This window comes from Scaptodrosophila lebanonensis, unplaced genomic scaffold (assembly GCF_003285725.1).
Source record: "Scaptodrosophila lebanonensis strain 11010-0011.00,11010-0021.00 unplaced genomic scaffold, SlebRS2 tig00000136-arrow-arrow-pilon, whole genome shotgun sequence".
NCBI lineage: Eukaryota > Metazoa > Arthropoda > Insecta > Diptera > Drosophilidae > Scaptodrosophila > Scaptodrosophila lebanonensis.
In genome coordinates this window covers 1,683,094-1,709,960 of record NW_022060586.1, presented here as the reverse complement: position 1 = coordinate 1,709,960, position 26,867 = coordinate 1,683,094, and the positions used below count along the sequence as shown (strand labels likewise).

The 26,867-nt window shown below is 36.2% G+C and overlaps 1 protein-coding gene across 4 annotated transcripts in view; it reads right to left on the bottom strand.

Annotated features, from left to right (window-relative positions):
* LOC115629153 (6-phosphofructo-2-kinase/fructose-2,6-bisphosphatase 1-like) overlaps positions 1–25,423 on the bottom strand; it is a 37,237-nt gene extending 11,814 nt beyond the window's left edge. Inside the window, exons 1-3 of one of the 4 annotated variants that reach the window (XM_030525518.1) lie at positions 25,304–25,423; positions 24,497–24,616; positions 42–374 (exon numbers count right to left, since the gene is read on the bottom strand). In XM_030525518.1, coding sequence (XP_030381378.1) covers positions 42–226 — 185 coding nt within the window. In that variant the 5' untranslated portion in view covers positions 227–374; positions 24,497–24,616; positions 25,304–25,423. Of the gene's footprint in view, positions 1–41; positions 375–7,434; positions 9,985–15,496; positions 15,759–15,839; positions 15,928–24,496; positions 24,617–25,303 lie in introns of those variants that run through there. The other 3 variants (XM_030525521.1, XR_003995868.1, XR_003995869.1) reach the window with 3 other exon arrangements.
* Positions 25,424–26,867: the final 1,444 nt, after the last annotated feature.

Here is a 26,867-nt window from a genome sequence, read left to right as displayed (position 1 = left end):
TGAAATTCTAACTGAAATATACTTAAAGCAACTATACATACAACGTTTTTTCATTAAAGAATGCAACAACTGCAAATGGAGGTCGATTGGAGCTGGCGAAACGAAAGTCTTGTGATAGTGTTATCTCACCAGGCCACCAGATTTCTGTGTTGTGTATTTTTACCCAGACCACATCACCATCTTGATACCGGATCTGTTCGTTATTATCATTACGAAAACGCGGCATTATTTTCAAAGCTTTTTGCCTTGCAGGCAAATGCAGTTGAACGTGTTGAAGTCGAAGGTGATTAAAACATTAGAGACTTTTACAAATACGTTGCCACATTGGGAGCATTCGTAGCCATTTTAAAAGCTGCCATCGCCGAAAATATTGGCTAAAACGAAAAGAAGAGTTATATGTATTAGAATTATTTATAAACATATATACATTTATAGTATATGTATATAAACAACTGCCTCTTTCAGCGGGAATAAGGACAACATTTATATATACTATATGTATCCCTAAACAGTTCGCTAGACAAGCCCAGATAGTAGTTTTGGGCAAAAAAATCTTTAAAACAATACAGCTTGAGTATTATTTTTTTTTTTTTTTAAATACTTAAACAACAATCATTATTTTATGAGTTTTATTTTGTTTGCTTAAAAAATAATGTTAGTTAATAATATTAGTTAAGTTGTAAAGTAAAACTCAACATTAATCATTACATTTTTTGAGACTGAATAACAATTTAAATTTGCAAATCATGGGGAAAATGCACAGATAATCCTAAACAAGTAGAGTCCCGACTTTGAAATACTCTGTATTTTGAAATACTCTGCATATTCACATAAGGCATCTGGGACTCAAATTTGGTGTCCCTAGCTTATAGTGTCTGAGATATAGACGGAAAATCGGAAAAACCTCCATGGGGGACAAGTGGGGGGAAATCGAAAAATAAAATAAACTTGCACAGCGTACACACATAAGGCATCTTTGTGCAAAATTTGGTGTCTCTAGCTCTTATAGTCTCTGAGACCAAGGTGTTAATGTGACAGACAGACAGGGCTAGATCAACTCGTCTTGTCATGCTGATGAAGAATATACTTGTATATACCTTGTGGCGTCTGCCTTCTGCCTGTTACATGTACAGAGTATAACAAGAGAGAATGCTACAGTCGAGCAAGCCCGATAGGAAAAAAGCCTGTACTCTCCCACAAAAAAATAAAGTTAAATTAAATATATTTAATACATACAAATTGAAGATATGTTTATGTACAGTTTCATCAACATACATTTACATCATGGTGCCTATGCGTGCTTATATGCGTGTATGTATGCAGAACATAATTGTGTCAAAGCAGCAACAACGACAACAACAGCGGGCAGAGCTTCGGCGGAGAAAATATTTATGTCTATAACTTTCGTCATAAGCAACCTATCGTAACGAATCTTGGCATGCGGACTCATAATCACTAACTGGTGGTATTTGCCAAATGTGAGTACACAATTTCTATGTGGCTGAGACTTCCTGTTAAATCGGCCTATCATTATGAAACTTGGCATACGGACTCATAACTAACTGGAAGTATTTTCTGAATTTCAATGAAAAATTTCTAGAATTACGGGAGTTATGGAACAAATACGAATTGCGGGGGAGTGGGGGTGGGTCGGAAAAAACTCAAATTCGTCCTTTCTCGGACTTGGGAGAATCTGGATACCAAGTTTTGTAATTCTTGCTCTTGTACTTGCTGAGATCCTTGCGTTCATACAGTCGGACGGACGGACATGCTATATCGACTCGACTTGTCATTCTTATCAAGAATATATATACTTTGTGGAAGACACAAAATTTTGCACACTTCCCCCTATGGGGGATTTTCCGATATTCTATTAATCGATAATCGCCTACTTGTATATCTCAGAGACTATAAAAGCTAGGGACACCTAATTTTAGTCCCAAGTGCCTTATGTAACTACACAGAAAATGTGTATTTTAGAATTTCCCTCCTTCCCCCCCCCCCCCCTCTTCCCATCAACCGCTGATTTTCCATAACTCCCGTATTTCTAGAAATTTGTCATTGAAATTCAGAAAATACCTTCAGTCAGTTATGAGTCCGTATGCCAAGCTTCATAATGATAGACCGATTTAACAGGAATTTTAAGCCATATATGTATATATGACCAAACAGTGCCCGCAGCTGTTGTTGTTGTTACTGCTTTGCACAGGCACACAAGACACAGGCATACACGCATAATTATTCTACTCATATGTACAGAGTACAGAGTATTTCAAAGTCGGGACATTCGACATTAGCTTCTCCACTTGTTTAATCTTGATCATGTAGCTTTTTATACCCTGCATGAGAGTGTATGTAGCGCACAGAATCATAACCTACATTCGTTCAGTATGATGACGCGAGTCGATATACCAAGCCTTTTTACCGTTTATCCATCTGATTAAACGTAAAGATTCTGAAAAATATGAAACCTAAAACGTTTTCCCAGGTTTGAGAAAGGACAAGTTTGCATTATTTGCCTTGACGCTTCAGCTCTCACCTGGGTACAGAGCTAAGTTGGCTAGTCATGCTGATCAAGAATATATATACACGCCTCCTTTTGCCTGTTAAATTTTCACTTCGACTATACTCTTGTACCTTACAAGTAGTATACAAATAATAAAACTCGTGATGGCTAGGGCTCTCTAGTCGTTTTGATAACGGTATGTGCGGATGGAGATGTTTTCTTTTGACTGTTTGCACAAAACTTATATACCAGTTTTAGGGTTCGCAAAAATTGCTGCACACTTGGTTATGAATGTGTGTACGCGGCACTGGGCTGCAAGTAAGCAGCAAGTGCGCAGCACATGAGCAGTAACCAAACGCGAGGCCGCTGCCTGTGTATATATTCTGCACATGAGGTCCCTTCGGGTGTAAAAAGCTTATACAGTACATACCTATAAATTATTCCTTAATATTGCTTACATTTAGATAATAGTGTTGAAGTTACATTTTTATTTTTCAATTTTTTCCGGTGTAGCCTCAACTTGACTACGTGTGAAATACTAGAAATAAAGCAGCTTTATTTTACTCTGTGCATAAAATGTACAAGAGTATATTAGGTTTTCGGGAGCTGAAAATGTAACAGGCAGAAGGAGGCGTGGCAGACCCCACAAAGTACGCTGTGCAAGCTGCCAAGTTTCATCATGATAGACCGATTTAACAAGAAGTTATAGCCATAAACATATTTGCTGCTGCAGCGCTGCTCAAGCGCTGCCCGCGGCGTTGTTGATGTTGGTGCTTTGGTTAACTGCGAACATGCTTACACAGACACGAATATACGAGCATAAACATATACACCCTTTACGTGAGTTCGAATACCAAAATAGGTAAAATCGATCAAAGAAAAGTTCTTTAATTCTCTTACTTTTCTTAATTTCTATAATTATTCTAAACATATGTACAGAGTATTTCAAAGTCGGGACTAGAGTTGGGCACGGGCCGTGTTTTTTGTCGTGGCACTTCGTGCCACGCGTGGGCCCGCGTGTTCGTGTTGTAAATTCCGATTTCGTGCGTGGCCGTGCGTGTTCGTGTTGAGCCAAAAAGGCACGACAAAACACGCACGAGGAAACACGAAAGAACACTAAAATCAGAAAACGAAGCACCCAATAGTCAACACGACTTTTCTGAATTTTTGGACACTAATAATTCAAAAAAAAAATTAAATTGGACAGGTCAAGAATGGATATGGAAATAGATGACTATATAAGTAGTGTAGTTGATCCAGGAATTTGTGTGCTAACATTCTGGAAAAAAACAACAAAATGTAAAATGCTACGGCAATTATCAAGGCATATACTCAATATCCCTGTCAGCTCTGGAACAAGCGAACGAGTTTTTTCCACTTCTGGACATATTTTAAATGAGCGACGTACTCGGCTTCTTAGCTCAAATATTGATAAGATAATCTTTCTGAATAAACATTTGTAATGTTTATATATATATATATTTTTTTTTTAATTTTTATATTTAATATATAAAAAGTTCGTGTTGGGCCGTGTTAAGAAAAATTTTCGTCGTGCGTGCGCGTGCGTGTTTCTAAAAGTTAATTTCGTGGCCGTGTCGTGTCGGGCCGAAAATAGCACCCTTGTACCCTTTGGGTACAGGGTATATTAAATGAAGCTTCTTACTTTAACATCACCTATGGGCTCCTAAGGTGTAACTTTCGCTAAAAATAATTAGTTGGCGCAACCAACTAAATTCTGTAAGTGCTTACTGCAAATACTTAAGCTTTGTACACCATACTTAGGTTACACATTCAAAACAAAACTTCCAACATTTTTATAACAAAATACATGTTTGTAAATGTTAACAAGAGAGAACGCTACAGTCGAGCAAGCCCGACAGTGTAATACCCTGTACCCAGGTAAACTTGCGCCACTGAGTTATATGCGCCCATAGCAGCAGCAAAAAGAGGAAGAAGAAGGGCGAACTTGTTGCTGCAGTTTGGGGGGGTTGTACTGTAGAGAATTTGTTTCGCTAATAACTTTTCTTAGAATTGACCGAATTGAATAAAATTTTATACAACAGTAGACAATTATATATAAATTATGTGTGCAAAGTTTGGTTTAGGTACCATTTGAAATGTAGACGCTATTGACGAAATTCTGTAGCAGGGGAAGGGGGGGAAAATTAAAAAAAAAAAAAAAAAAAAACTCGTCCTTACTCGGACCTAGGAGAATCTGGATGCCAACTTTGGTTATTCTAGCTTTTATAGTTTCTGAGATCCTTGCGTTCATCCAGACGGACGGACAGACGGACGGACATGTCTAGATCGATTTCTCTCGTCATGCTGATCAAGAATATATATACTTTATGGGGTCGGAGATGCTTCCTTCTGTATGTTACATACTTTGCACAAACCTAATATACCCTTTTTACCCTACGGGTACAGGGTATAAAAATAACATTTTTACAAATTAAGTACGATGTATCCGCCAAAAAGGAAAATATAAAAAAAAAAATTTTGTTAATAATTAATAATAATTAATAAATAATTAGTTTAAAAAATTTATAATTATTAAATTATTTAATAAAATTAAAGATATGTTCATGTACAGTTTCAACAGAATACATTTACATCAGAATCGTGTCTCTGCGTGTATGTATCAGAGAACTGCCACGAGTACTACATTTTCGGTCATACTCGAGTATTTACCCATACCCGGTATGGTACAGTTCGACTCACAACTGCAAAAACTCAGAAGTGAGCGGTTGTGCTTGCATGAATGCAAGTAATGACCGGTTGTGAACGAACGCTCACCAACCAGTCCATTTGACTCACAACTGCAAAGACTCAGATGAGCGGCGGTGACCGAAACTTGCCTGCGTGCAAGAAATGATCGAACGTCGTACTTGCAATCATATCCGCATGACCGAAATGACCAATGATATCGGCGGGTGCACGTGCACTTACATTTTCGATTGTTTTTTCGGCTATTAGTTAAATAGTAACATCATATACAATGCATATAAATTAAAGAATCCAACAAAACTATTAGCGAAAAGAAATAATTTATATTAAATATCTTATTTGAGTTCCTCGACCAATAACGGCACTATACTCGTTCGATCAAACGCTCATTCGGCAAAGTCTGGTTTGCTTCGATCAAGACCCAGTCATCTTAAACGAAGTGACCGAGCCTGAAGTGTTTGAAAGCAAACCAATCAAGGCTGGTACCCGTTCGCAACGAACAGAATACTCGAAGTGACCGAGCCTGAACTGTTTGAAAGCAATCCAGTCAAGGCCGGTACTCGTTCGAACCGACCGCAATAAGCAAAGTGACCGAGCCTGGTGTGCTCGAAAGCAAACCAATCAAGTCCGGTGCTTGTTCGTAAAAATAGAAAGATTGCTCTTGCAAGTTCGATCATAAGAAAAATATTGAGAGTACTCAACTCGTTCGAGCTCGTTTGCAGCCAAGCAAAGATCTGATTTGATTGAATTTTCAGCAAGGGTGATCGAACATACATATCAGAATAAAAATATTAACTTCACCTGCCTAGGGCTTAAGGGATCTGGATACCGAATTTGGTTATTCTAGCTCTTGCACCTTCTGAGATCCTTGCGCTCATACAGACGGACGGACAGACAGATATAGCCATGTCGGTCCATGGCTATATCGACTCGGCTTGTCACCCTGATCAAGAATATATACACTTTGTGGGGTCTGCCACGCCTCCTTCTGTGTGATACATACATTCGCACAAAACTAGTATATTTCATTCCGTAAAATGTTCTTAGTTTGCAGATTTTTGCGATGTTCAGAAGTTTCATGAGAGATCGATAATGCACACATTTATGCACAGCTCCATTTTCAACGCCAAAAGTACTTTGTTTCATGGTATTTTTTATACCCTTCACCCGAAACGGTAAAAGGGTACTACATACAAGTAAAACGAGTAACGTTATACATGTGAAGCATGTATGCTTGTCTTGTCCGTACGCAAATCACGGTTATTACAAGTCCTACAAAGCCTTATTATATTATACGAAGGGTCAGAGTCCAATGCTCGATGTTAGTAATTTTCATAGCTCCCATAATTCTAAGTGGTTTGCCCAACATTTTAGTAGATTATTTGCTGTCTAGTTTCAATGACATTGTAACTCCAAAATCATACTCGTAAATGTAAGATCTATCTGCCCCGCTCTTCAGGCGCCTGTTGCTGTTTTGGTTCAAGCTCATACTGTACACCTAATAGCAGAGATTCAAATTTAAGTAATTAATATTAATGTACATATTAAAAATGATATACTTGTATTAATAGGGTCAAGTCCACACATGACTCTTTCATTCTATCCTTCCTTCCACAACAACCAATACAACAAGACGAATGACTACAGTAATGCTCACCTGTCATCCGATTACGAGTCGAAACCGACATGGGGACAAATATATATATACATATTTCAACGGGATTTTTATATTATCAAGTATTTGATTCTAAAGATTTCGAGTTCCTATTGCAATTGACAAACAAACCTTAAATATATTCAACCATCCAATCATTACTAATAGGTGAGAAAAATATTCCAGATAAGGACATGGGGTGTAAGAAATTCTTCATAAAAAATGCCGTCATATTTCAATTAAATTTGTAATTTATTTGTTTTTATTTATTTATTAAAAAATTGATTTTAGTCAATATACAATATTAAGATACAGGTTATATATATATATGTATATATTGATATATATTGATTTAATTTGTTTTTTAACAGTAAAGCTTAGTACAAACCGCTTGGAAAAATGTCTAACAAAGCACATTATTCCGCAAAAAGAGCTAAGAATTATATTTTTTTAAAAAGTACATTTTCTTTTTTTGTTTGTTCTTAAGTATTCAATTAAGTTCCGTTTTAGAATAATGTTATGCATGTGTTTTAATAAAATCCTGTTGTACTTTTCCGAAAATTTTATCTGATTTATTTATGCGAAATATTTTTTTCACATTCTTTCGCACGACATGTCATAAAAATTGATAGCATTACTTCGTTGATGTTTTAGATTATTAATACCCTACCAAAAAACCTGCTATTTTTTATAGAAACTTTATTTTAATAAACATTTTCGAAGAGGACTATACCAAGCTTGGGTAGAAAATCGATTTTTTCAATGTCGTTTTCTATAATTAAAAAATTATCTAACTCGCAAATATTTTTATAATCATTCCGCCAATTTACTTTTTTATTTTGCCAGATTACTGCAGTCGTTTCCTTATATTCATATTGCAATTTCAAATTTAAATTACGAAATTTTAAAACAATAAACGAATTTTTGTAAAGTAACGGTTTACGGCAAGTTTTTGAAATAAAATTGTTAGTAAGCTTATAGAAAAATAAATCAGTATTAACTAAGTAGAAATGCGTTAAGTTACAAAAGGCAACAGTAGAATTCCATGATATTTTATATGGTGTTTTAAGAGGCAACGCCCATTAGAGTGTCTTGAATTTGTGCGCGAATTGTCATGTCTGTTGTAAATGCTCCTTTCGACCGCCATTGCCATTCGTTGCAGTTTCCATGTCATCGCCCACAATAAGCACTTTGCCAACGCCGTCGGGCGCTACCAGCTCACCGCTCAGCCCATCTAGACCAGGCTCACTCACATCACCTGGTATCTTTGGCTTAGGGCGATGCGTATCCACTGCATCGATGGGAAGCTTAATGTGCTCCACCTTGCAGCCATATGCTACTGGAGTCAATTTGATTACCGTGTGCAATGGAACATATAAGTATGGCAACTCGTCGGCAGATTTGTCCAAGAAATATGCAAAGAGGCAACGCAACACAGCTTGATGTGAGACCACCAGCACATTTCCTTGACGTTCTAGTTCCATTATAACTGGCTCAAGCCGTGCTACCAAATCCTCGTAACTCTCACCTCGCGGATAGCGATATGCAAATTTATTAACATCGCGCGCCTTAAACTCTTCGGGAAAACGCTCCTTGATCTGCTCGTAGGTCATCTCTTCGCAGTGGCCCGCATCTATTTCATTTAAAGCCTTCCACCGTTCTTGAGGTGCTTTTACATCGGCCACCGTCTGTATGGCACGCTTCATCCACGAGGTCCATACTCGTAACCCTTTGATATGCTGCTGTGAGATGTACGAGGACAACGCTCGCGCATACTGATGACCACGTGTGCTCAGGTTCGAGTCTCCGCCAATTAAACCGCTCAGATTGTATTCGCTCTCACCATGACGCGTCAGATATATGGTTCGTGGCGTTATATGGATGTTCATTAGATAGTAGACAATGCGCGACTCCACGTGTCCCTCGTTGTTGTAAACTACTACCTTCTTCCCCGCATTGTATACCTTCATAAAGCTCAGATGGGACTCTGTCACCTCATCAATAGGCTGATAGCGTTCTTCATAATGCTCGATGCGTTGCAGAAAGTCGCGCACAACCAGCTCGGTATTCATGTTGTAATAATCCGGGGAACTGACTTTCACCTCAAGTATGTTTTGCTCAATTATTTGTGGATCATCGCAAATTGATTCTACGAAGAAAAGACGGAAGCCATGTTGCTTGACAACAATGTCATAGATTAACTGACGGCGATCGCGGGTCGAGTTTGTGGCATCGAAGACAGCTATACTGCCTTGCCCGTTAAGCAACCACTCGCAGGAGTCGTGGAGAGCTTGGTTGGCGCAACGGTTGCGTATTGCCATGGCCTCTTCATTGTCAGCGCGAAAGAATTCGTGCGACTTATAGGCGGTAGTCGCATGGCGCCGATACTCGCCTAAATTGAAAACGCGAGTCGCAATCCCAATCCAGTTAAGATAACGTGCTAATTTTTTCGAAATGAAGGTCTTGCCACGAGCCGGCAATCCTACCATGGCGATTACATGGGGTGTTGTGCAATCGGCAATGGTACGTTCACCACGTATAGGAAATGGTTTAGTCATTACTGTTTCTGATGTTGGCGGCAGAAGCTTTCGCAGCTCATCAGACATGACCGAAGGACAAACATGCAGCTCGTTTTCAATGGCCAAGTCAGCGGTTTTCTTAAGCTGATTAAGTGAGGTGGTACGCACGCGTAGCGAAGGCGAAGTGTTATATGGCATATCCATGATGCTAGCAGCAGTGACGGAACGCACAAGCTTATTGGCAAGAGCGGCAGTACCTGTGTTGTGGGTAGTTGTGTTGTTGAAGGAAGATGGGGTACGAGAAGGCCAACTGATACAGTCTGTAGAGGAATCAGATGAATATGTAATTGAAGGGGGTGAAGAATTACAAGTATATGGAACCGGGGACAGAGATGTCTTCTTAGTTACAGACAACGGTAATAGGCCCTCAACGTCGTCGTCGTCGTTGTTGTTGTTGTTATTTTTGCTACTGTTTTTGGCTTTGACTATGTTGTTGCTGCTTTGGCCCAAGCGACTAGTTATATCTGCTGCTGAGTAGTTGCCCTGGTTTTTGTTGTTGCAGCTGCTGTTCTCGCCGGCTGTGGAGAAAAGTATTTCGGTAGAATATGCGTTGGTCAGTTGTTCTTACTGTTCTGGAATATTTTAATGAACTTGTGTTGTTGGTTTTTTGTTCGGTTTGGTTGCAGCTACTTTTAGCTTCAACCTTGTTAGTTTTTGTAGCTTTTTATGGAATTCGCTGTTGTAATGTTATTGATGTCAATAGTAAATGATCTTGCTCTTTCTGTTATAAGTAGTTGAATTAATGAAGATATGAGGGTAGATAATAGTGTTTACAATATGTATTGCAACTTGAAAAAATTCCCTTGTACGCAGTTACCAAAAATAAAAGAAAGCGACACCCAAATGGCTGTGTGGGGGCGGCTATAGAAACAGCTGTTACGATTTTTTTTTCAGTATGTTGTCGAGCATACTTCGTAATTTCAAAAGAAAAATTTGACGCGGACTTATGACATTAATAAGAAAAACTTAGCTGACTATATATTATTAAGGCGATACTAGCCTTACACCACTGTCCGTACACTAATACAATGCCCGCTGCTGACTGCGATTAATGTAGACAAACTGGAAATACGACGATCACTCAACAAATTACGGGGAAAACACATGTTCTAAGGGATGTGCCATGCCAAGTGTTGTTAAGAGTGGGAAATGTTTCTCTAATATGTGGGTACGTGGATATTTTGCTTAGTCTTCTTATCGTGGTCGAATACAAAAATATATCGGTTATTTGAACTTGTTAACAATATAGCACAGAATGTGCTGTGGCCTGCGTAACAAAACAACCATTAGACAAATTTTAGTCAAAGTTCTTCAATGGCCGCCGTCCAGTAAAGGCTCAATAATGGAAACCCAATTTTCAATAATCAACAAATTTAAAATGTATAGTATGTAAGGAAAGGTTTAAAATGACTATGCAACGATTGTGGTTCCGTATTAAACAAAAAATTCAAATAATATATAGATAATTTATATTATCATTCGCAGTTTTTTTTGCTATTAATTTTTTGTTGAGCCTTCATATGCTCAAAATTATTAAATTTGCATTTATAAATTTGACTTCAAATGTTTATGTTTACATTAGACTAAAATATTCATGATTTTGCTATGCCTAGCAAATTAAATGCCTTCGTTTTCAATTATTTATGAAAATATGTATTATATAAGATATAATAAATGAGTAGTAATACACTAAGGTCTGTTGCATGCCTAGAGCAACTAATTTGTTCAGGGTTTGGAAATATGTAGATGGTGGACGTACAAAAGGGAAAACTATTTCAAGCACATCAAAAAGAGAGAAAAAAAAAACAAAAACTGTAATAGTTATATTTCAATTTTTCAGAACATTTTCTCGGATAAGAAAATAGTTCAATTGCCGTTTTTTTGCATTACTGGAGAGATTAATGGAAAGAACATCTCTATTTTTCTAAGAACAAATTTGGAGGAGTACACTTGATGGTGCGCGGTGCGTTTTCCAAGCAGTCCATGAACTCCACATTTTCTTCGGTCTCGGAAACGCTGACTCACAAATGAATTGATCCAATGCTTTCGTTAAGCTTACAATCGCTATATCTTTCAAACAAGACACATTACAAAGAAATTGCCAACAATTGTATTATATACAACTTATAAACAAATAAATTAATAATTTATCAACATATGTAATAAAAACTAAAAATACTGTTAAGTTTCATGTTACATCTTAAATGATCCACTTCGTTACCCATTAATAATATCAATTTTAATATCAATAATTCGTATCCGACGAAATGCCTTCACCTGCAGCATATGTGCAGACCCAAAAACGCACACTGCAGCCGCCGTGATGCATAGTTGCCTTTATATGTGTTTTGTTAAGAACGTCGGTAGCTATAAACAAGTAGAGAAGCTAAAGTTGGTGTCCCGACTTTGAAATACTCTGTACATATGTATGTTTAGAATAATAAGAAAATTAAAAAAAAAATGTTGGTATTCGAACTCACCTAAAGTGTGTATAATTGCAATTGCGTCTATGTGAGTGTATGGATGTTTATACGTGTGTGTGTGAACATGTTTAGCCCGACTGCGGGCAGCGCTTGGGCAGAAATTATGTTTATGGCTATAACTTCCTGTTAAATCGGACTATCATAATGGAACTTGCACAGTGTACACACATAAGGTATCTTTGTGCAAAATTTTGTGTCTCTAGCTCTTATAGTCTCTGAGATCCAGGTGTTAATACGGACAGACAGACAGACATAGATCGACTCGTCTTGTCATGCTGATCAAGAATATATTTACTTTCTGGGGTCTGCCACGCCTTCTTCTGTCTACATTTTTCACCTCCCGCAAATCTCATATACTCTTGTACATTTCATGTACATTTTCTACTTTGCACAAACCTTGTTCCTTTCTGATACAGAGTATAAACAGATAATGTAATTAGTAATATGTAACATAAAGAACACAACCGTACATACATATATACATTTATTGACATTCTTGTTCAATTGCATTAACTAAAAAACCTCGGTATTGTGATCACACATCTTTTAATGCGTTTCCGCCTAAATTTCAACGATATTGCATTTATAGTTATTGTTTAAAAATCCATAAGCTATGTCGATATTAGCGCTTTTGTAAAACTGGAAAAAGTTCAATATCGGGCGCTCATAAAATACGCATACGACTTCCCTATCATTTATAACTGTTAAGTTCTGGCAGCTGAACAGAACAGCTGGACGTACGAACTTAGAAGATGTGACACATCGGCGACACTTCAAAACATAACCACTGACGAAAACATCGCCAAAATTCACCAAATGTTTCCGGACGACCGCCGAATCAAAGTAACAAAGACAGGTGAGATCACCAAGATGTTTAAAGAAAGCGTTTGCCAATTTTTAACAACGAATTGGACGTGAGAAAGCTCTCACTTTCGATCAAAATACCTTGTACAGCATGTTTAGTGTCGTACTGAAGTAAAATTTCAATCTGTATTATGAGGCAACGTCATAGAAGTGAGGCAAAAATAATTACCTCACACAGCCAAAATGTGCGGCGAAGGACCGTTTTAGGGTTCACCTGTAAATGAATCTAAGAACATATTGTTAGAAGTATGTTTAAAAACATTCCCCACCTTTGTTATCGGACAAAAAAAAACTTAATCTTGACGTGATGGGTTTTGACACTATTGGGCAGCACTTTCATTCGTGGCAATAAAAAAATTCTATGGAATTTTTTAGTTATGAACTTGCCAGCTTTCTCCACGTATTTAAGCCGGTGAAAGTGTTTGGAATAAAGCAATAAACATCGAATGTTTTTATTTTACGGACGCGGCTAATTAGTTTGGCGGGAAGGTTAAAGGCTTCAATAGAATCCTAGATGGCTGTGTCGTTTCGATTCATCATTAAATATATATATTATAATAACTAAAGCTATCATGAAAAAGGTGAAGATCGCAATGCGATAATAAATGTACTCTTCGCACCAAGCAATACCTTCCAAATAATACATACACAATCTATAAACATTTTGAAAATATATGTCAGATAACCTATAATCAGATAACCTTCTAAACAAGTATAAACGAATTCTATAAATATTACTTCAAAATTCCATACGACTGGCACTTTAGGTACATATTTATTTCGACATTACTTTACATTTAACCTTTACTATATTTGATTATTCTAATTAACAAAGTCCGCTCTTAATGTTATAAAAATTGTCGCTACATTTATGTTCGCAAACAAGTACATATAAATTTGTATAAATAATCTATTTTGATATGCAAAAAAAAAATTAGGCACTTGTAGATAACAGTGATTACTTTATTTGTTTAACACCCAAACTATTTACTGAAATTCAGTAAACAGTGAGAGTCGCTCTCGTAATAGAAACCCTGACGATTAGGGCAAAAAAAAACATTCCGACTAAATTATGTAAAGTTTCACAAGAAGGAACTTACAAAGCAAAAAACAAAACTAACTAAAAACATTCTTCCGAGATCCTTGTGTTTATAGTGACAGACGGGCATGGCTATAAAATAACAATGGAGAACGCTATTATCGAGCAAGCCCGAATGTGGAATACCCTGTACCCAGAACTTCCGGCATTGAAGTAGAAGAGCGAACTTGATGCTGCAATTTGTGGGCATAGTACTGAAATGAAATTGATCTGCTTACTTCTCTTAGAGTTGACGGAATTTAATGAAATTTGAAACAAAAGTAAATAGGAGGGGTTAAAAAATAAAATAAACCGGTGTAGCCTGGGGACTAGGACCGTCTACAAGATTGGTTAATGTGCGCTTAGACGTCTCCCAAATCGAGTCGATCATCCAGACCGACGGATATGTCTACATCGATTCGTCTCGTTATGCTGGTTCAGAATATATATACTTTATGGGGTCGGAAATGGCTGGTTCTGCCTGTTACATACTTTGCACAAACCTAATATACCCATTTTACTCTACAGGTACAGGGTTAAAAAATTGTCTCTCCTTAAATTTATTATGTGTAATTTTGGTTGAATGTGGATAAGAGAGTTGTTGAGAAACCTCGATCGTTATATACCCTGTACGCATAATTTTTGACAAAATTCTGTAGCTTCATTCCAATATCACAAAAAATACAGCAGTATCTGGTTGCCTAAGATCATTATTAGTTCAGCCGTTTTCTAAATCGAGTCATCAACCCAGGAGCACGAATACATATATACTTTATGTTGGAGATGTCCTTTTCCGCATGATACATACATTTGTCTAATATAGCCCATTGCCCTTACACTACCAATAGATGTAGTTTTTAAAGATGTGTAAAGGGTATACATAGAAAGTTCAATGACAAAACGAATGAAATTTCATTGCTATGGGTAAATTACATACACACGAATGTGAATATGTACAATAATCAGCACAAATTTGCATTCTACTTTATCAATATACATATGTATGTATGCATGTATATTAATTGGCTTAATACATATTGCCATTTGTACATTTGTATATGGTTGTATTTTCGAACAGGTACTCGCTTTAACAGGCTGTGTTACACATGCAAAACTATGCACACATACTATATGTACATACATATGTACATATGTACATACATACATGTTTTTCATATACATACATAAGCATGCATGCAAATGTATAGTTGCAACTAGAACCAAAGTGGTTCGACAAAGTTCGTTCCTACATACATACATATGTATATATTGTTTGTATGTTCAAATGTACGTGCAAATCGATAACGACAACAGATTTACAGTTCCGCCAGCAAGTACAAATAATTTTAATGAAGTAAAATATGTACATACATACATACATATGTACGTCATTAGCGCAAATATAAATACGTACGTATGTACATATGTATATGTAATGTGAAATCTAAAAACGTAATTATATGAAATAATATGTATGTATGTACATGTATGTATGTCGGTATATACATATTTACGTATACACAGAACAATACACATATGTACATACAAACATACATATTTACGTGTGATTTGAAATCGCATGTCACAATAAAAACAAATACATACATGGTGGCGTTGCTGTCGACGTTGGCGTCTGTGCAGCAACACAAACAAAAGGCGTTTTTGATGTCCCGCAGCTCTGAGCCATGGCGTAATTTCAATTTTATTACAATAACAAATGCATATGCAGCAGTTGAAACCTATGTATTACATAGGTATGTATGTATGTACATACATACATACGACGTTGAACATCTAAAGTTAGTTAGTTCCCTTGAGGTGCCTTTAGTTTCCAAGTGTCTTCGGTCTGCGTTTCTTCACACGTGCACTAAATATACATATGTTTGTACTTAGTATATATTGCTACAGCATTTACAATTTATTGTATAATGTACAATACAATGCTCACATATATGTATGATTGGACGTTTGACGAAAGTCAAAAATTGAAAAAGGTTTTCACACAGTCGCAAAATGCGTTCCGCACTCGGCGGTTGTCAAAATAAGAATGAGCAAAACAAAAAGCATGCGAGCAGTAGTGAGGTTTGGGAACAAAAATAATAATAATAAAACAAAAAGAACGCTACCTTTGAAGCGCCGAAGATTATACACCCTCGAAGAAATTGTTGATATAATTCGTTTTACAACGGCTATTCGCCGTACTTATGTATATATATTATTACTTATGTACATATGTACATTAATAATGCGGTCTTCTAAATTATAGGTTCCGTCTGTTGCCAAATATTGTTTCCCTTTTTTATATTTTTTTTATTTATATAAAAACAAAACAATAAACGAATTTAGAGCCAAATATCCGTAAAAGTAGTTTTGTGCCTTTTCTTTAGTTACAAAACATTTCCGTTGTATGTTAATGAATATTAAAAAGAGCCCGACTCTTCAATACCCTTTTATACGACATCCTTCCTATCACAGTCGTTTTACTAAAATAAAGTTTGTTGCACATTATTATTAACAAAACCAAATTATTAATTTATTTTTCAACTGATTGTTTCAATGGCACCTATAATACATACAACAATGGACACACACTGTCGACCAACTTTTACCCGGCCAAGAGTAGGTTTGCGAGAGCTGAAAAATTTAACAGGCAGAAGGAGGCGTGGCAGACCCCAAAAAGTATATATATTCTTGATCAGCATGACAAGACGAGTCGATCTATGTCTGTCTATCTGTCTGTCCGTATGAACACATGGATCTCAGAGACTATAAGAGCTAGATACACCAAATTTTGCACAAAGATGTCTTATGTGTGTATGCTGTGCAAGTTTGTTTTATTTTTTTGATTTTCACCCCACTTCCTCCCTATGGGAATTTTTCCGTAACGCCATTTGTATAATCGCCTTAATCTCGGAGACTATAGGACCTAGGAGCACCAAATTTGAAGTCCAACATGCCTTATGTCAATACGCAGAAAATGTGTATTTTGGAACTTCACTCCCTCCCCCCTCTTCCACGCTATTAGTGATCTCACATAACTCCCGTAATTCTTGGAATTTCGAACTCAAATTTTGCAAATACCTCCAGTTAGTGATTATGTGTCCGTATGCCAAGCTTCATTACGATAGACCGATTTATAGCCATAAATATAATTGCTGCCCAAGCGCTGCCCGCAGCTGTTGTTGATGCTTTAGTTGACTGCAAGCATGCTCACATAGCCACGAATAGACGCGAATAGGCATTTATACACTGACATAGACGAAATTTCTTTGCATATGTGAAATTATACACCCTTTACGTGAGTTCGAATACCGAGAGAGGTAAAATCGATCAACATTTTTTTTTTTTAAATTTTTGTAATTTCTACAATTATTCTAAACATATGTACAGAGTATTTCAAAGTCGGGACACCCGACTTTAGTTTTTTTACTTGTTTCTTTTTATACCGGTATGTTGGGTTTATGCAAAGTATGTAACAGGCAAAAGGAAGCATCTCCGACTCCATAAAGTATATACATGTATTCTTAATCAGCAGGACGAGAGAAATCGATCTAGACATATCTGTTCGTCTGTCCATCCGTATGGACACCTGGATCTCACAGACTATGAAAGGTAGAGACACCAAATTCGGTACACAGATGCCCTATGTGGGTACATACGAATTTATTTTACTTTTTTGATTTCCCTCACCGTGCTACAGAATTGTTTTTTGAATATTTGTATTTAATTAAATTAATAATAATATTTATAATTAATAATTTAATTCTTGGAAAATTTTTTTATATTTTTTTATATTTTTATACTCTGTACATGAAATGTACAGAAGTATATTAGGTTTGCGGGAGCTGAAAAATGTAACAGGCAGAAGGAGCCGTGGCAGACCCCACAAAGTATATATATTATTGATCAGCATGACGAGACGAATCGATCTAGCTCTGTCTGTCCGTCCGTACGAACACCTGGATCTCAGAGACTATAAGAGATAGAGACACCAAATTTTGCAAAAAGATGCCTTATGTGTGTACGCTATACGAGTTTGTTTTATTTTTTTGATTCCCCCTCCACTTCCCCCTATTGGGGTTTTCCCGATTTTCCATTCGTATAATCGCTTATATCTCGGAGACTATAAGACCTAGGAACACCAAATTTTAGTCCAAGATGCCTTATGTGAATACGCAGAAAATGTATATTTTGGAATTTCCCTCCCTCCCCACTCTCCCATGCAAATTTTCTCTAACTCCCGTAATTCTTGGAATTTCGAACTAAAATTTTGCAAATACCCCCAGTTAGTTATTATGTGTCCGTATACCAAGTTTCACTATGGTAGACCGATTTAACAAGAAGTTATAGCTATAAATATATTTGCTGATGCAGCGCTGCTCAAACGCTGCCCAAGGCTGTTGTTGATGTTCCTGTTTGGTTGACTGCTAACATGCTTAAACAGACACGAATATACGAGCATAAACATACATACACTCACATAGACGCAATTGCTTTGTATATGTGCAATTATACACCCTTTACGTGAGTTCGAATACCGATAGAGGTAAAATCGATCAATTTTTTTATTTTCTTGGTTTTTTTAATTATTGTAAACATACTTATGTACAGAGTATTTCAAAGACGGGACACCCGACTTTAGCTTTTTTACTTGTTTTCTTTTTGTGGGAGGTACAGGGTATTTAAGAGTTGAGCTCGCTGGAATTTAGCATTCCTTTCTTGTTTTAAAATTCTTTTTATTTATATAAAACAAAAAATAAACAAATTTAGAGCCAAATATCCGTAATAAGTAGATGTTTCGTGCCTATTTTTTTTACAAACAAACATTCCGGTTGGATGTTAATGAATATTAAAACAAGTGGATAAAAAGCTAGAGCTATTTAATTAAAAAACTAAAAACAGTAACAAAATTGTAATTTTACAAATTTTCTTTTGATTTATTGTACCTCCTTGGGCAATCACTCACGTAAAGGCTGTATAACTATATACTTATTAACATAGAAATTGTATCTATGTGAGACTATGACTGTCTGTGTGGATGTGTGCATCTGTGCAAAGCAGAAACAACAACAGCTGCGGGCAGAGCTTGGCGGATATTACATTTATGACTATAACTTCCTTTCAAACTGACGCATCAAAATGGAACCTGGCATATGGACTCACTAACTGAATCAAAAATTCTAAGAATTATGGGAGTTATACAAAATCACTAGTTGCGGGGAAGTGGGGGGAAAGAAAGAAATTTCTACAAAATTTGGTGTCTCAATCTCTTATAGTCTGCAGGTGTTCATACGGACGGACGGACGGACGGACGGTCAGACAGGGCCAGATCGACTCGTCCTGTCATGCTAATTTAGAATATATGTACATATGTATATACTTTGTGGGTTGCCTGTTACTTTTTTTTGGCTCCCGCAAGGTATAGTACTTTCTTTTACATTTCATGTAGAGTATAAACAGCCCGACTCTTCAATTCCTCCCTATCATATTCATTTTACTACAATAATCTTTGTTGTCCATTTTTATTCACAAAAGCAAGTTATAAATCAAAAATATTTTGTGTACTTAATGTAATTTTTCCACTGATCGTTTCAATGGCAGCTATAATATACACAATAATAAAAGATAAGACAAGTATATACGCGACGCACGCTGCTGTTTCTTGCTGTTATGGTTCAAAAGTTCCCGGTGTTGAGATCACCAGACGGATATACTACAGAAAAAACTATCTTGGACACACATCGTCGGCCAACTTACAAGGTTTGTGCAAAGTATGTAACATGCAGAAGGAAGCATCTCCGACCCCATAAAGTATATATATTCTTGATCAGCATGACGAGAAAAATCGATCTAGACATGTCCGTCCGTCTGTCCGTCTGGATGAACGCCTCCCTCGCCTACTGTTCACATTTTGAAAGCTACATAAACCAAGCTTTGCAAACATTATTTATATATGTACAACTATCTACTTTTATTTTAAATTTCATCGAAATCGGTAAATTCTAAGAAATGTGGCGCATATAACTCAGTGACGGAAGTTTGTCTAGGTATAAGGTATTTCATTGTCGGGCTTGCGCGTCTGTAGCGTTCTCTCTTGTTATACCCTGCTTTTGCAATGTAACAGGCAGAACGAATCATCTCCGACCTCAGAAAATATATACATATTCTCAATCAGAATGACGTGAGAAATCAATCCAGACATGTCCGTTCGTCTGTCCGTCCGTCGTGATGAACCCCTGAATTTGGGCTGTGCGTACATTAACGAAACTTGGTACGTAGACGATCCTAGTCCCTAGGCAAATCACCAAAATTTAGTCCAAGATGCACTATGTTAATACACAGAAAACGCAAATTTTCCTCTCTCTCCCACGCAATCCGTGATTTACCATAACTCCCGTAATTCTTGTAATTTTTGACACAAATTTGGCAAAAACACCCGATTAGTGATTATGAGTCCGTATGCTAAGTTTTATTATGATAGACACAAACACGTATAGTTATTCTACACATACATATGTACAGAGTATTTCAAAGTCACCCGACTTTAGCTTTTCCACTTGTTTTTTTTTTCTGATGCACCCACGGCTCCGCCGCTAATACAGAGTGATTTTCTATAACTCTTGTAATTCCTGAAATTTTCAACTATTAAAATTCATCAGGTGAATGGAGGGTAAATTAAAAAATAAAACAAGTAAAAAAGGTAAAGTCGGGTGTCCCGACTTTGAAATACTCTGTACATTTGTGTAAAATAACTATGAGTGTATGTGTGTGTTTGTGTGTGTCTGTGTATGGCTGTGTATGTCTCGTGTGCCTGAGCAAAGCAGTAACAACAACAACAGCTGCGAGCACTGCTTGGTCATATATACATATATGGCTATAACGTCCTGTTAAATCGGCCTATCATTATGAAACTTGGCATTTGGACTTATCACTAACTGGAGGTATTTGCCAAGTTCGAGTTCGAAATTCCAAGAAATACGGGAGTTATCACATAAGGCATCTTGGTGATCCTAGGTCTTATAGTCTCCGAGATATAGGCGATTATACGAATGGAAAATCGGGAATCGTCTTGTCACGCTGATGAAGAATATATATACTTTTTGGGGTCTGCCACGCCTCCTTCTGCCTGTTATATTTTCAGCTCGCGCAAACCTAATATACTCTTGTACATTTCATGTACAGAGTATAACAAGCTTCCAAAGCGTACAGTGAAATAACCTGTACCTAAACAAACTTCCGGCAGTGAGTTATATGCGTCCATAGCAGAACACAGTATTGACGAAATTCTGTAGCGTGGAGAGGGAGAATCAAAACAATAGAATTAACTCGTGTTGCCTTGATATTATAAGAGTCTACATACCAAGATTGGTAAATGTGCGCTTCACCGTCTCCGAAATCTAGACGTTCATCCGGACAAACGGACATGGCTACATCGATTCCTCTCGTAATGCTGATTAAGAATATATATATATATACTTTATGGGATCGAAAATACCTACTTTTGCCTGCCATATACTGCGCACTAATCTAATATACTATTTTTCCCCGTCACGTACAGGGTAAAAAAAATGATGTTATCCTAAAAAAGGACAGATTTTCGAATAGGGGATGTTTGATATTTTTTCAGACTGAAGCAATTTTTAAAATGATAGAAAAAAGCTGTAATGGCAACACTGAACCAATGAAACCCTGAACTACCTAAAGGTACAAGAGTATATTAGGTTTGCGGGAAATGATGACAGGACGAGTCGATTTAGCGGTCCTGTGTCCGTCCGTATGAACACTTGGATCTCAGAGACTATACGCAGCACCCCTCCACTTCGCCCCTATAGAAAGTATTCTGTAACGCCGTTTGTATAATCACCTAAGTCTCAGAGATTATAACAACTTATATTTTTGAGCCAAGCCCTATATGAAGATGCAGAACATGTGTATTTCAGAATTTTGCTCCTTCCCCCTCTTCCTCGCTATTTCTGACTTTCCAAACCTTCACACTTTTTAGAATTTAAACAAATATTTCATAAATGTAATCTCTACCCGACGTTCGCTTTTCCACTTGTTAGAGCTAACCTACACGATGGATCTTAATATACGAATATACATATATGCCTTAACAGAAAGTAATTGCCGAAAGTGATAATATTTGAGTTACAAATTCGAATGTATGTGACACACAGAAGGCAGACCCCACAAAGTATATATATTCTCGATCAGTATAACAAGGCAATTTAGCAAATACCTTCTGTTAGGGATGATGTGTCCGTATGTCAAGTTTTATTTTGCTAGGTACAATTTAAAGGAAGTAATAGCTATAAATGTAACCTCTGCCAAAGCTCTTACCGCAGCTGTTGTTGTTGCTGCACACATGCTTACACACTGAAACGCACTTAGACACAATTTCTATTCCTCACCCTCTACGTGAGTTCGAATACCAAAGGAGGTATAATCGATCACAACATTTTTTGTTACATTTTTGTTACTTTTTTCCGTTCCTCTAATTATTCTACACATACATAGGTAGAGAGTATTTTAAAGTCGGAGCACCCGACTTTAGTTTTTCCACTTGTTTTAATAAACTGCCAATATAAACGGATGAAAAAGGGTCACAAAAAATAAAAGTACTTGAGGTGACACAATTTGTAGTGAAGAAACAGTGATTCTATAAGCAGAGAGAAGTGACTGCTCTCATGAAAACTATTTTAAGCGGCGAAACAAAAAATACACAAATGCGCAATTAAAATTCGCCGATGAAATATGTTTCTACATTAGTGAGGGCTTACAGAGCGTTGACTACTGACGAAAGAGGTAGGCGGCTACACCGAGGAAAGCTGCTACGCCGACGGAGGTTGCTACCCAGTAATATAGGGATTTAACATCTCTCTCATGTATACATACATATGCATATGTATTTACATATGTATGTGTACACATTAGTAACAAATTTGGTTGGGATAAGTTCCGAAGCAAAACAGCTGGAATATCTGTTATCCACAAAATCAACTAAACTCACCGTTCTGATCATTTCAATATGTACATACATACCTTCCACGTCTTCTTGTGGCCTTTACAATGGCTGACCAAGTTCAAAATAGCCTTTCTAAATGAATAAAAATATATGCATGTATGTACATACATATATAAATTGCTCTGCATATGGATCATTTATGTCGACATACCCCCAGTTTGGTGTTCCTGGCTGTTACAAGACAGACGGACAGTATATGACCATGTATGTCTGTATATGTACATATGTGTATATGTACATACATATGTATATCATCTAGACATGCAGATCGTTTATGTATGTACATACATACATACATATGTATGTATGTACATAGTACATTTAGGATGGGGCCTGCCGTTCCTTCTGGCTGTTACATATGTACATACATGTGTACATTCGTCGTTTATAGTACCCAAGCTATCGGATATAGGGTATATAGTACAAATCAGGGTGCAAGAAACAAAACACAACGTGAGAAATGAACCGGCAATATTTGTGCTGCATGTGTTAATACTTATATGAACATATAAAATAACCCAACAACGAAGATATCAAAAAACACATTGTTTTTGTGAGTGCAGACGCTTACTGTTAATTACTTTCACAATTGATTCTACTCCTTTCTCCAAATAATTTAACGTCGCCGATTATTAATATTTTAATGGTTCTTGATTCAAGCGCACTCTCTTACACTTGAGACGCAAGCGCACATTAAAGCATTCTAACTGCCAAATTGGGCCACTCAGAGAGCGCAATGTCGAAATACTACGTTGTATTTTTTTTTAGCAACAGAGAACGATTTTATACAATATTCGCTCATATATACATACATACGTACATATGTATATATGTATGTACACATGTACATACAATACATATGAAAAACAAGTCTGCTTGTCTTAATTAAAAATAAGTAAGCATGGAGACTTTAGTTTGGAATTAGGATTGTCACTTTGGTCAACGTTTTCTTGGCGCATGGTCGCGACGCCGTCAATTTTAGATTAATTAAAATATGCACATTGTATGTACATATGTATGAATATACATTTTTTGAGGATCTTTTCTACAACATTTAGTTATTATACATAGTACATATGTATGTATGTACATACATTGTAAAGTGACATAACTCATACGCTTTTAGTACAATGTTCCATTAACCGATATGTAAGACTGATAAATGATGATACACCGGCGTTTAAATTATTTTGAGTAGCAGCAAGAGACATGTTTTCTATAGCCATCAAAAGAAAAATAGCTACAAGAATTATGAAAATGCAAGCCATGGCGTGGCATCAAGGCATGCATACATACATACATATGTGTAGGTAAATACAATCATACATATGCATGTATTTATAAGAACGAATAAATTTCATAAATTCTTGCATATGTACATTTAAATCTATATGTACATACTTATGTGTATTCATATGTACATATATATGTGTACATATATATGTGTACATACATATATGAATTGCTACAATACAATTTTACTGTCGCTGTTTAAACGCTCTTGTCTGATTGCAATTATTGCTACAGACTGCTTATAAGAACTATTGAACTATCGTAAGTGTGTATAGTTAGAAACTTACCGGTATGCAACTCTGTATTAGTATCAAAATGCACACATTCATATGTTGACGTCGTACTCGTTTTGTGTTGCTATTCACACTAAAAAAAAGTCGGTTTCCCACAATCACAAACACGCGCGACTATGAATACATACAAAAATATACTATGCATGATACAAAAAAACGACAGTTGAAGACTCAAAGTTGTGCTATATAGTACATATGTATATATTAATATATGTATATACATATATATTAATATATATACATATATAAATATATACATTTATTAATACATATATTATTTATATACATATATTATATATGATACAAGATTCAAATAAACATGTAGACTATTAAGCTCCTTGTTAACAAAAGTCATATAGGTATGTATGTATATACTTGTATATGTTTCGTGTGTACCAACATTATAAATACAAACATATGTACATACATATCTACAAACATACGTGTGTATATGTATGCATTTGTAGCTAAGAACTAGAGGAAGCCATTAAATTATTGTTGTTTTATGAATAAAACTATAGCGAAAAACACAAAATGTGTAAATATGCATACATATGCTAGTAAGTTTGTGTAAAAAGCCATTAACAGCTATCAAAAAGGACTTGGGCGTTTGTTAGAAGCTTAAAATACATATTTTGATATAGAATTCGTTTTTTTTGACACATTTTGTATAATTTTGGCGTTTTCGCCTTTCGAGTGGTAAGCGTTGAAAATTGTTCTATTTAACGCAAATATTTTGTTTTATATTTAGCGCGTGCATCTACAGTTCCCATCGAGCTTTTATTTTTGTATTTGTTTTACATGAATATGTTCTTGCACCGTTTTGTAATTGAATTATCGAATTGCAATTACACGAAAAACTAGTAGCAACAAAGCAAAAAATAACTTTAGATCCAAATCACACAGGCATCGCAAGCTACATGTTGCAAAATATCGATGCTGTAATCGATTAAACTGATACTACTGTATCGCAATCGACAATACATATCATACAGCAGGTCGTCCAAACAAAGTGTTCCAGTAGCAACTACTTTGTCTCTTCTTAAATTAAAAAATCAGCTGTGTATAATTTATTTAAAAAAAAAGATTCATTTAAGCAATTGGTTTCTATGAGCTATTTTTTGTATCACATTTTAATTCCACATAAGCAAAAGCTCGGTATTTTGCAAAATAACATAGCAATTAAGATTTGATGAATATATGTATATACCGTGTTCGTGAATAGGTACTCTAAAAATCAAATTTCCGCTCTTATAAAAACTGATCAACTATAATAGTTAGAGGCACATAAATTTAGTATGTAGACATATCTTATACATACATATGCAGGGGTGCCACAGAAATCTCTTCCGCCCAAGTTTCGCCTCAGAACCGATTCCCGGTACCACAGAAGGAGGTTTCTAATCTCGATTGTTTTTTTTTGATTTAAAACACTACCAAAGATATTTTTCCATATAAAAATAATCATCAATCTACATCAAATTATTTTGCATATCCTATGTAAATATTATTAAATTAGCAAATTACTAAATGTATACTTAAAACACCAGCATTCACACACAGCATCCAAAAGAACCAAGCAATAGAAATGCCCCTTTGGCTCAAAAAGAAAATTACATTATTCGAACATCAGATTTTGCTGAATTAACACTTATTTTGTGATTTAAACGAAAGTTAAGAATAAATTATATAATTGACGCAATTCTTGTTTCAAATAATTCTAAAGTTTTGGCTTGTGCTTGCATTCGGTCGGTTTTTACTTAGCTCCGCTATTTATTATTTTTCACTTTAAATTCCGAGCTCTTTTACCATTTAAATAACTCACGCAGATACGGTCTTAACTGCCGTTTCGAGTTGTTATTAAATATCGCCTTGTGAAAGACAGTGACTTTATATTTTCTCCAATAATTAATACTTGTATTGTTTCCGCCGCAGTTCTCTCTGTAATTGTTGTTGCATTCTGCATATATTCTTGCATACGTTGTGCCCGAACGCGTAAACAACAACACAAATTCACTCTATTTAAAAGATCTGCTAACCGCGCTAACACCAAACACCCGTGTTTGCTATTGCTTTTTGTTATCTCTGCCTATATATTTTTCTACCGTGTGGACTATACACGTGCACTCTGCTTGTCATCTCAGCCATCTGTTTAGCTACTGCATTGTCAAACACACATCGTCGCTATGTTTACCTGCTGCATAAAAATTGTGCGTTTAAAAACAAAATTGCAAGCGACCAGTTTTTATCATACTGGCTTTGCAATAACTTGTCGCATGTTAAATGTGCAGGACTTAATGGATGCGAACTGGGTTTTATTTGCTGCGCATCGGACTCAATTGGACTTGTCCGGATTGCAGACCTA